The sequence below is a fragment of the Strix uralensis genome, chromosome 2, assembly GCF_047716275.1.
Source record: "Strix uralensis isolate ZFMK-TIS-50842 chromosome 2, bStrUra1, whole genome shotgun sequence".
Taxonomy (NCBI): Eukaryota; Metazoa; Chordata; class Aves; order Strigiformes; family Strigidae; genus Strix; species Strix uralensis.
Genome location: NC_133973.1, coordinates 8,457,461 through 8,469,256, shown reverse-complemented (window position 1 = coordinate 8,469,256; position 11,796 = coordinate 8,457,461). Strand labels below are relative to the sequence as shown.

The following is an 11,796-nucleotide window of genomic DNA, read 5'->3' as shown; positions in this document are numbered from 1 at the left end:
ACATCAAAAGATTTGGCTAAACATCTATAAAATGTCTTATAAAATTATGCCAGGCTGAGACTCCTAACATACACTGTGTTGTGCAATGTGTTCCTGCCCTTGTCTTCAGGGTGTGAGAATTCTTTGCTACATCACAACACTAAGTTATTAAGTTAGGAAAAGGAAATGCAAGAAAAGAGGATATTGTTATGTAATTGATCATGTTCATTACGTTGTGATGATGTCATCAGCATATGCATACAGAAAACAGTTTCTTTAAAATGAAGGGAATGAAATGATCTCCAGAGAAGTTATAATCAACTATTGTCACAGGATCAGCTGCCTTGGTGAGGCTGTTTTCCTGAGGAATGAGTACTAAGTCCTACACAGTGCAATTGGGCTTAGTGTTTCTGCTTTTGCCAATACTACTTGTAGAATTCTCATGTGAAAGTTTGGTGTTATTTTGTTTCCATTCATCCGCATTTGGTACTTTGTTTATGGTCACTGTTATGTGTAACTTAGTCTCCAGACTGTATTTTTGCATAAACTGTTACACCTGTGTGCACAAATTCTTAAGAAGACATCTGTATAAATCACTACATCTTTGAAAGAGTTCAGGGTTGTATTCAGACTTCTCTAAGTTTAAGAAAAACAACTGGAATTGCTGTGGTTTACACTGATTTTTTTTCTTTGTTACTCCTAAGAGTTCTCATTTTAAGCTGCAGTCTATTCATTATCATGGATCCATTGATTAGCTAGAGAGCCTGGCTCCTCTGTCTATCCCATAATCCTGCCCAGATCTTGGACCTTCTTATTTTCGCTGTGAGTCTGCTACCTGCTGGTTAGTCTAGCTTGATGCTTGCTAGCACATTCATCCCACAGGTACCCCACACTCATGGGTCCTACTGAACATGAGCCAGCAGTGTGCCCAGGTGGCCAAGAAGACCAATGGTATCCTGGCTTGTATCAGCAATAGCGTGGCCAGCAGGGACAGGGAAGGGATCTTACCCCTGGACTCGGCACTGGTGAGGCTGCACCTCGATGACTGTGTTCAGTTTCGGGCCTCTCGCTACAAAAAGGACATTGAATGACTCGAGCGTGTCCAGAGAAGGGCAACGAAGCTGGTGCAGGGTCTGGAGCACAGGTCTGATGGGGAGCGGCTGAGGGAACTGGGGTTGTTTAGTCTGGAGAAGAGGAGGCTGAGGGGAGACCTCATGGCCCTCTACAACTCCCTGAAAGGAGGGTGCAGAGAGGGGGGATGAGTCTCTTGAACCAAGTAACAAGCGACAGGACAAGAGGGAATGGCCTCAAGCTGCACCAGGGCAGGGTCAGACTGGCTCTTAGGAAGTATTTCTTTCCAGAAGGGGTTGTTGGGCGTTGGAATGGGCTGCCCAGGGCAGGGGGGGAGTCCCCATCCCTGGAGGGGTTGAAGAGTTGGGTTGACCCAGCGCTGAGGGATCTGGTAGAGTTGAGAACGGTCAGTGTTAGGTTAATGGTTGGAGTGGAGGATCTTCAAGGTCTTTTCCAACCAAGATGATTCTGTAATATCTAATACCCCTGATGGGACCCAGGGCCTCCTGCTTGCTTTTGAATCCAGGCTGAAGTTTGCTGTCAAATTACATCCACACATCCCAGGTTTGGGGAAGATACAAATACTCCCCCCAGGAAGCTGGCACCCAGCACAAGGGCTGTGAACCACAGTCCTGCTCCTGGTGCTGAGCCCCCCCGCACCTTACCTTGCTCATGCTGTGCCTAGGACACGCACTACTCCCGTCCTAGAGGCTGGAGCAGACACTCACGCGTTCCTGCTGCTGACACCACAGGCCTGCGGTGCCTACACCCTTGGTCTGACTCCAGTTGCTGGCACCAAGTCCCCTCACATAGGTCTGACCTATAGGTCTCACTGTGGGCACCCAGTGAGATGATCCAGAGACCTATGGCTGCTCCAGCTACTTATGCTGAGACCCCACTTGCTCCAGTTGCTGGCCCAAGAGCCCCTATATCCCCAGTCTCACTGCAGTTTCGAACCCCAAATTCCCTCACTCCAATCTCACCAGTTGCTGGCACCTCAACCTTATAGCACACGTACATGGGGTAGTGAGATTTCATAGAAAGATAGTTAAGGAAGGATTTAATAAGAAGATAGGGCAGACTGCTGATGATCAGGAGCAGCACTCAGACAAGTACACTGACCAGCCTTGGTTTTTACAAAACCGGACCCTTTCCATCTATTCCCTGCTTTGTTCCTCCCCAACCCTTTTCCTTAAGTTTTGCATAGTCCCATAGACCGAGTTAAAATACCTCAAATCCTTATGTTGCTCTTGTTTCCCCCTTCTTACTAGTTACAAAGTCTAGGCTGGTCTCCAAAGCTCTGCCTGTACTTTCTAATGGCTCATCAAATAGTGGCTGGAGACAATTGGTCTTTTGCATGATCTCTGTTAACACTTGTCTCTCAGGTCTGGGTCTCTGTGTGGTTTTGTTTGTGGCTTCCCTCTTTTCTTTATTGTCATCTTCTGCACTGAAAAGGTCCTTGGCTAGATAACCTTAATAAAGGAAATGCTTTCATCTTTCACATACCCTTGCATAACCCATCTTTATTTAATGGGAGAAACAGCTTAGGAAGTCATAGAATCATAGCATGGTTTGAGTTGGAAGGGACCTTAAAGACCATCTAGTTCCAAACCCCCTGCCATGGGCAGGGACACCTTCCACTAGACCAGGTTGCTCAGAGCCTCGTCCAACCTGGCCTTGAACCCTTCCAGGGAGGGGGCAGCTACAGCTTCTCTGGGCAACCTGTGCCAGGGCCTCACTACCCTCACAGGGAAGAATTTCTTCCTTATGTCTAATCTAGATCTACCCTCTTTCAGTTTAAAACTGACACCCCTCATCCTAACACTACCATCCCTGATCAAGAGTCCCTCCCCACCTTTCCTGTAGTCCTTTAAGTATTGGGAGGCTGCTCTAAGGTCTCCCGAGAGCCTTCTCTTCTCCAGCTGAACACCCCCAACTCTCTCAACCTGTCCTCACAGGGGAGGTGCTCCAGCCCCCCGAGCATCTTCGTGGCCTCCTCTAGACCCACTCGAGCAGGTCCATGTCCTTCTTACATTGGGGGCCCCAGAGCTGGACACAGGACTCCAGGTGGGGTCTCAGGAGAGCAGAGTAGAGGGACAGAATCCCCTCCCTCGACCTGCTGGCCACACTTCTCTAGATGCAGGCCAGGACACGGTTGGCTTTCTGGGCTGTGAGGAGCACACATTGCTGGCTCATAGTCAGTTTTCCATCCACTAATACCCCCAAGTCCTTCTCCACAGGGCTGCTCTCAGTCCACTCATCACCCAGCCTGTATTTGTGCTGGGGACTGCCCCAACCCATCTGCCAGGACCTTGCACTTGACCTTGTTGAACTCCATGAGGTTTGCACAGTCCCACCTCTCCAGCCTGTCCAGGTCCCTCTGGATGGCACATGCCTTCCCTCCAGCGTGTCGACAGCATCACGCAGCTTGGTGTCATTGGCAAACTGCTGAGGGTGCCTCAATCCCACTGTCCATGTCACCAACAAAGATGTTAAACAGCACCGGTCCCAACACCCACCCCTGATGAACAGCACTCGTCACTGCTCTCCACTTGGACATGGAGCTGTTGAGCACAACTCTTTGATGTGACCATCAAGCCAATCCCTTACCCACTGAGTGGTCCATCCGTCAAATCCATGTCTCTCTAATTTAGAGACAAGGATGTTGTGTGGGACAGTGTCAAATGCTTTGCACAAGTTCAGGTAGATTATGTCAGTGGTTCTTCCCTTATCCACCAGCGCTGTAACCCCATCATTGAAGGCCACCAATTTTGTCAGGCACGATTCACCCCTTGTGAAGCCGTGTTGGCTGTCACAAATCACTTCCTCATTTTCCATGTGCCCTGGCATAGTTTCCAGGAAGATCTGCTCCATGATCTTGCCTGGCACAGAGGTGAGACTGACTGGCCTGTGGTTCCCTGGGTCTTCTTTACTTCCCTTTTTAAAAATGGGGGTTATATTTCCCCTTTTCCAATTAGTGGGAACTTCATCAGACTGCCACGACTTCTCAAATAGGATGGACAGCCACTTCATCCACCAGTTCCCTCAGGACCTGCAGATGCATGTCCTCAGGTCCCATGTACTTGGGCACCTTCAGGTTCCTTAGATGGTCTCAAACCTGATCTTCTCCTACAATGGGCAGTTCTCCCTTCTCCCAGTCCCCATCTTTACTTTCCGTATCTTGGACAGTGTGGCTGGAGCCCTCGCTGATGAAGCCTGAGGCAAAAAAGTCACTGGGTACCTCAGCCTTCTCCATATCCCAGGTAACCAAGTCTCCTCTTTCATTCTGGAGAGGGCCCACATTTTACCTGGTCTTTCTTTTATCAACGATGTACCTGTAGAAGCTTTTTTTATTACCCTTCATGTCCCTGGCCAGATTTAATTCTATCAGGGCTTTGGCCTTCCTAAGATGATCCTTGGTTACCCAGACAGTTTCTCTGTATTCCTCCCAGGCTACCTGTCCTTGCTTCCACCCTCTTCCTTTTTATGTTTGAGTTTATCCAGGAGCTCCCTGTTCATCCATGCAGGCCTCCTGATGGTCTTACTCAACTTCCTCTTTGCCAGGATGCATTGCTCCTGAGCTTGGAGGAGGTGATCCTTGAATATTAACAAGCTTCCTTGGACCCCCCTTCCCTCCAGGGCTTCATCCCATGTTACCCTGCCAAGCAGATCCTGAAGAGGCCAAAGTCTGCTCTCCTGAAGTCCAGGGTAGTGAGCTTGCTGTTCTCCCTCCTCACTGCCCTAAGGATCTTGAACTCCACCATTTCATGGTCACTGCAGCCAAGGCTGTCCTTGAGCTTCACACTCCGCTCCAGCCCCTCCTTGTCGGTGAGAACAAGGTCCAGCATAACATCTCCTCTTGTTGGATCCTCTATCACTTGGAGAAAGAAGTTAACATCAACGTTTTCCAGGAACCTCCTGGATTGCTTATGTACTGCTGTGTTGTCCCTCCAACAGATATCGGGGTGGTTGAAGTCCCTCATGAGGGCCAGGGCTTGTGAACATGAGACTGCTCCTATCTCTCTACAGAGGGCCTCATCCAGTTAGTCTCATGATGTTACCCTAAGTAACTGTCTGCTTTGCCTAGATATGAATTTATTAATTTCCCTGATTGAAAAGCTTTACAGATAACAGAGGAAAAAAAACAGCAGGTGTCTGTGAAAAGAGCTGTCTCCTGTATTATCTGCTCCATTCCCCACAGAACTTCAGGCTTGCTGCTGCCTCAGGATACAGTAGACAGTTTCTACGACTCAGCTGAGGACATAGCAGTTACCATGGCTGCTCTGTTTCTCAAGGCAGTAGCTGAGAGCAGCACCCTGATTTTGCCCTTTCTACCCTGTTAGTTCCTCCTTGCTTTCCTTGTGGCAAAGGCCCAGAACACACAGAAGGGCAGGAGGCAGGACTTCCTTACTTTGCACCCCTACTGATGTTCTAGAATCCTCAACATCCCACAAACTCTTCCTGACTGTGCTGTTGAGCAGCTTTGGCTGGTTTTAGGTATAACAAATTTGGTTACACGTAGCTTTTTTGTTGTCTTCTACATTCCCACGTCATTTCTAGTCAGACATTAAGAAAAAAACCCCAACATTATCACAAGAGGAAAACATGTGATCTTTTCAAGGTAGTTCTCAGGACTGCAATTACATATATTTAGATGTTAGAATATGCATTCTTTTAGTGTATCTGTCTATCACAAAATGTTTCAAAATTTGAAATTCACTTCTGAGGATGATGGGAAAAAAAATTAGAAAGGAAATTGAAACCTCATGAAGTCAACCTCATGAAGTTCAATAAGGGGAAGTGCAGAGTGCTGCACCTGGGGAGGAGCAACTCCATGCACCAATATATGCTGAGGGTCAACCAGCTGGGAAACAGCTTGGCAGAAAATGTCCTGGGGGACCTGGTGGACACCGAGTTGAACAGGAGACAGCAATGTGCGTTTGTTGCAAACAAGGCTAATGGTATCCTGGGCTGCATTAGGAGGAATGTTGCTATCAGGTCAAGGGAGGTGACCCTTCTCCTCTGCTCAGCTCTGGCAAGGCTGCATCTGCAGTCCTGTGTCCAGTTCTGGGCTCCCCAGTAGAAGACAGACATCAACATACTGGAGAGAGGCCAACAACAGGCCACAAAGATGATGAAGGGACTGGAGCACCTCACATATGAGGAAAAGCTGAGAGAGCTGGGACTGTTCAGCCTGGAGCAGAGAGGGCTCAGGGGGATCTTATCCATGCCTATAAACATCTGAAGAGAGGGTGAAAAGAGGACAGAACCAGGCTCTTCAGTGGTGCCCAGTGACAGGACTAGAGGCCACGGGCACAGCTGAAACAGAGAAGGCTCCATCTGAACATCAGGAAACACAACCAGAGAGGTTGTGGAGTCTCCATTCTTGGAGATACTCAAAAGCTGTCTGGACCTGGTCTTAGACAACTGGTTCTAGGTGGCCCTGCTTGAGCAGGGGAGTTGGACCAGATGACCTCCAGAGGTCTCTTCAACCTCAACCATTCTGTGATTCTCTATGAAAAAGATACTGAGTGTTGGCTATGCCAGTGGATGAAGGTTCATGAAGGTACAAAGACTGTGAGGAAGGCTGTTTATCTGTGGTGAGGTGTTGTGGCCAGGGAATCATCAATAATGGGTATGCTTTAAGAAAAATTAAGTTAAATGTGAGAATGCCATGTAATTTATGTAAGGAATAGTCTTCCAAGGCCTGCTAGGAGAATTTGCCCTCTCAGACTCTGATACTTCACAAAGTTGTCCCTGAAACAGGTTGTAGGAGTAATCCTGCTTAAATTGCAGGATGGTTCTCTTTTCTTTAATTGTGGTAATTTTTTATTTCCATCCTCTTCTTCCCTAGTCTCTCTCTGTCATCAGCCCCATTCTTTCTATGGTCCCACTTCTGACCCCTTCCAAATGCAGTGGAGAATGATACTGCCTGAGAGAGGAGAGGGAAACCTTACCTCCTGTTAATTTACTGAGCTGTCCTGGTGCCAGAGCAGCAGAGAGATATTAAAGCAGGGAAGCGGCTGCTGTGTCCAAGCACAGACTGAACAGGAGGGGGCAGGGAGTCTCTGGTTACACTCTCCCTCTCCGTCTTTCCTTCACCAGTAACCTTCTCTCTCAGGGTGCTCTGTGGGATTTTTGCTGAAACCTTGTGTCTGTTTCAACTCCATGATTTTGCTGTGGAGAGCAGACGGGAAGACGTTGCCCTGAACGACCCCTACTCCACAGGACATTGTCTCTGAGGATATGACTGTGGATGTCTCTCCAACTAAAGCGTTCCGATACCAACAAACCCTGGTGAGTACAATACCTGCAGGAGGACAGAATGTTTCCTACACAATAGCTCTTCCCTTTTCTGCTTAAGGGGCTAAAGACTTTCTTTGCCTACAAATATCCTTCCCTGTTTGTGTTAGGAAGAATCTGTGAGAGTTCTGACTGACCACAGGCTCCAGTAGTGTCTTCCTCCAAAAGAAAAAGAAGCCATATTCTCCTTTTCTCACTATGAAAATGGGAATTGTTCCTGATCCCCATGGGCAAAAAATTTACATCACTGAATTCACCAGACAAGGATGAAAGTTCTGGAGAGACTTAGGGCTGAGTCTGTAGGGACACCTAGTCTGCAGAGATGTATAGAAATGCAACTGCTGGTTGTGAATGGCTTTCCTTTTTTCCAGAGAACCACAGATAAGGCACTGAAACATTTCCCTGCCTTTCGTTACAGCTCTCAGAAGATGTGGTTAGGATTCTACCATGCTGGATGTTAGAAGGTGCTGTGAGAGCACAGAGCATCTTTTGGGCACATCCCAGTGGGGTCTTGCACTGCTTTGTTTTATAGGTATTTGAATGCAGGCTGCTGCCTCACCTTCTGGTTTAAGTACTTTAAGAGATTACTGCCAACTGGGAGAACTAAGATTTATTGCACCTCATGAGTCCTTATGCTTTTCTGGACAAGCTGAGGTAGCAGTTTGTACTGTATCTAAAAAGCCACTTCCTTCAGTCCCTGAAGTGAGAATTAGCATCATACACTCCAGATTGCCTAAGGAACAGCATGAATAGAATCCCAGCCTCTAAAAATGAATGGTGGCCTGTTTGTACCTGAGCATGTAAAGTGTTGGTGGTAGTGTTTGGAGACAAATAAGACTGTGTTGGGGCTGAGGGAAACGTGAAATCTCATCTTCTTTGAGCTACTGCAAAGAAATATGGAGAGACTGTTTCTAGAAGCTAGAACACCTAGTTTATCAAGGGGAAGGTATGGTTGCCTTTGGGAACAGAAAACTGAGGTGAAGACCAGGAGAGTAGCTTTCAGTCCAACATTTTCTGTTGCTGAGCCCTACGTGTATGGCATAGTGCCTTAGAGATGAATGAAGAATTGTATGATCTTTAGTGTGACCATATAGTCCTTTATGACTGAAAGCTTGATTTCAAATCCAGACTTACGTAATTAATGTAAATTTCTTAGTGCTCCACATAGGCACATCACAAGCACATACCCTCAGCTCAACAGTATTTTACTAAGAATGCTATTTATCACTCGTCAAGTATTAACATTGCTGAAGAAGCCAATCATTACAGTAGAAAGGCTAGATTATTAAATATTTAATTTCTGTTGGCCTGGCTTTCTGTAGTCCAATACAAAAAAAGTAGCATCCTCAGTGTCAGGATCGAGTAGCACCAACGTTAGACAATGGAGACTGGGCCTAATACACAACATAATGGGATTACAGTGACCTGTTTGCACAGTATGCAAACATGTAAGATTTGTGGAGGGAGAACAAGAGTTGGGTTCTTAGATCAAATATTCAAACTGAGTTGGTTTCTGAGCTGATCAAATTGCATGAAGTACTGAACTGTAAGAAAATACTGCAAACCTGAATAAAAACAGTGGTGAGGAAGAGAGGATGAGACAGCAAAAGTTGCAGAAATAGAGAGTATGCTACTTGGGGAAAATGACTATATTTCTTCTGTAACAAACTCATGAATCTCTAGGATTTTCCATTTTATGTTATTTAGTTTAGAACTAGACTAGTCAGAGAATTTAGACTATTGACAGTTTTCTTGAATGCTTGTGGGAAGACACAACTAGTATCAGATTTCTTGAGTCAAGGCAAGTCTTTGACAAAATATTTATACATTACTAAATAGCTATTCAGGAGAGGAAGGAAGACAATGGACTGCATGATTTTCATTTATTCATAAATTTGTCCGAAATATTTGCCATTGAGAGATTTTTTGGCTACTGGACAGGAGAGAACTGTGTAATAAGTGGTAGCTCTTTGATCAAGTCAAGTGTCTGCTTGGATAAACCAAAAATGCTTACTTCTTTAACTGAATTCAAGTCACCCACATCCCTGATGAGCTTTATGATAAGAAGGCAATTATGCTACAACCTATTTCATTGAAGAGGTGGCTATAAATTTAGGAATTCTTTGAGAATGACCATATATACTTGGGTCCTTAGGGATCACAGGCAGAGTAGCAGCTAGTTACTGAGAGCAGCTAGTTCCTGGATCTAATCCAGGCATTAGTGCTAAATACATGCTGAATCACCAATCTTGATGTGCTGAATCACCAATCTTGGTGTGCTGAATCACTAATCTTGATGAAGGATGAATTATTTATCAAAACAAGGAGAATGAAGAACATTTATAAGGATTAGTTAGCAAGAGAACAAGGGACTGTAATTCTGGATGTAGGTGCCTCAAGTGGATCCCAGACACTTTTGGGATTTGAGTGTCTTAGCAATTTATACCTTAAAATGCTATCTTTAGGCACATACTCCTATCAAGCATCAACATTACCACCAACCACTCCATGTAGTCAGTCATGTTAGTTCTTTCTTCTTTAGTGAGCAAACAGTAGCAGAGAGCACTTCCAAACTAATGCTACATACATCAGTTTTCATACATAAAGCAATCACTGCTCTCTGGGCATGCTGGTCTGTAGTAAAAGACAGATGGCAGGTCATCACCTCATTTCAAAGACTGTGGGAATGACTTCTGTTTTCCTCTGATTTAGAAAATCTATTGCCGTGTCACAATGCAAAACCTAAGTCACTTATGAAGCCCTTATACCTTGGGATGAGGAAAGATGGCAGACTGGGTAGTTGCTGGTCAGTTGCAGGTCACAAATCATCTACATAAGAGTGCTGACTCATAGCTGACCATTTCTTGTCCTTCAATCCCTTCTGTGATTGAAGTATCTCTGCTTATTTATATAACATGGCCACTTTATTCAATTTTTCTCGTCCCGGCTCAGTCTTTTGCCATTTCTCTCCCATATTCTCTTTTAGCCATTTCTTTCCCAGGTGTTCATTGCCTCTTTGTTATTTACTCTTTTACCATTCTTGTGTTATCCTCACATACCTTTTTCTCACTCTTGTCTTCTGCTGCGTCTCCTCAGTTTGTTTCTCTGCTGTTCCTGCTCTCAGTATATATGAAGCCAAGTGTTAGGTTTCACAGCTGTGTTTTTCCCTGTGCCTTCTTCACATCACTGCCATTGGATTCTGTTCTAAAAATATCCCATGTGACCCTTTCCCTGTGCTGTCCCAAGGCAGCAGGGGGATTCTCCACAGCCCCCCTCTCTTCTTTTTCTTCCTGAAGATGCTGTCAATCATACAGAAAGTAATGTTAGAAGGCAGAAGAGACCTGGAGAACTAAGGTCATGAGAAAGATCACTTGTGCAGATTTCTATTGCTGATTCCAAAGTTGGAGAGGACAAAAGATGCAGACGAATACAGGGCCAAGCTCTACAGGACAAGATGCGGGCTGCTGACAATGAGAACAGAAAAGAAAGAAAGGAATTCTTTCTATCAGCTTCTTGCTGTCTGATTAAAAGTGCAGGCATTTAGGAGCATCACCTATTAGGGAACAATTTTTAGCTTCTCATATTCAGTCTTTGAGGGGAGAGAATCACTTCTTGTATACCGGCAGTATTTGTTGGCTCGCAGGCTGGCCTCTGCTGAAGCTAACAGAGGAAAAGAGAAAAGGTTCATTGCCCATCTTCCCATAAGTCAACTGGAATTTAGTATCTACTGAAGCTAATGGCTTCCTATTCACTTATCCACCATATCCACCTTGCTATCTACTTCCCCTTGCTTTGGCATCAGTTCAATGGGCATATTTGAAGATCTGCATTGATTTCTCTCCCAACTTCCCATTAGAGGGATCACAGAACTAATACCTTGCCTTGTCAGAAATTCGCTGAAGAAACCTGGCTGCATGGTACAAATGCCTGGGGAGTTAAAAGGCTTTTCCCTGAAATTGTAGTGCTCCTCTTCTGTAACCATCAGCCAGTCACTGGGCAAACAGACCTCCTGGTTTTGTGCTGTGGGACTGTGCCTGGACTTTCCTAGCTGAGGGATGGGCCAGTTTCAGAATTCCAGTGAGTAACCGCATGTTTCCCATGCCACCCGGCATGCCAGAAGGAAGGCTGAGGAAAAGAAAAAGAGAACAGGCCTACTAACAACTATTTTTCTAAAGTAACATGGATTTTATTTTTAAGATTTTAGTGAGGTAGAATACGCATGGCATTAATTTCTGGATTAGGAGCAGGTTGAAGGGTGGTTTGAGTATAGATCTACTTCTCCAGACTGCCAGGGCCTAGTGACAAATCATGAGGCACTGTTCATGTCTGTCCTATTCACCCTGTTGGCAAATAATTTATGTAAGAACCTCTTCCCCAAACAACAAAGTAGTGCTCTGTCCATCACTGCATGGGAGAGATGTTCAGAGCTGCCCTACCTCTTTA

At 45.6% G+C, this 11,796-nt stretch overlaps 1 protein-coding gene across 1 annotated transcript in view; it reads left to right on the top strand.

Moving 5' to 3' along the window:
- CLCN1 (chloride voltage-gated channel 1) overlaps positions 1 to 11,796 on the top strand; it is a 68,248-nt gene that overhangs the window by 2,032 nt on the left and 54,420 nt on the right. The window contains exon 2 of the mRNA XM_074855270.1: positions 7,172 to 7,347. Within this exon, the coding sequence (XP_074711371.1) occupies positions 7,297 to 7,347 (51 nt within the window). The 5' untranslated portion in view covers positions 7,172 to 7,296. The remainder of the gene's footprint in view (positions 1 to 7,171; positions 7,348 to 11,796) is intronic.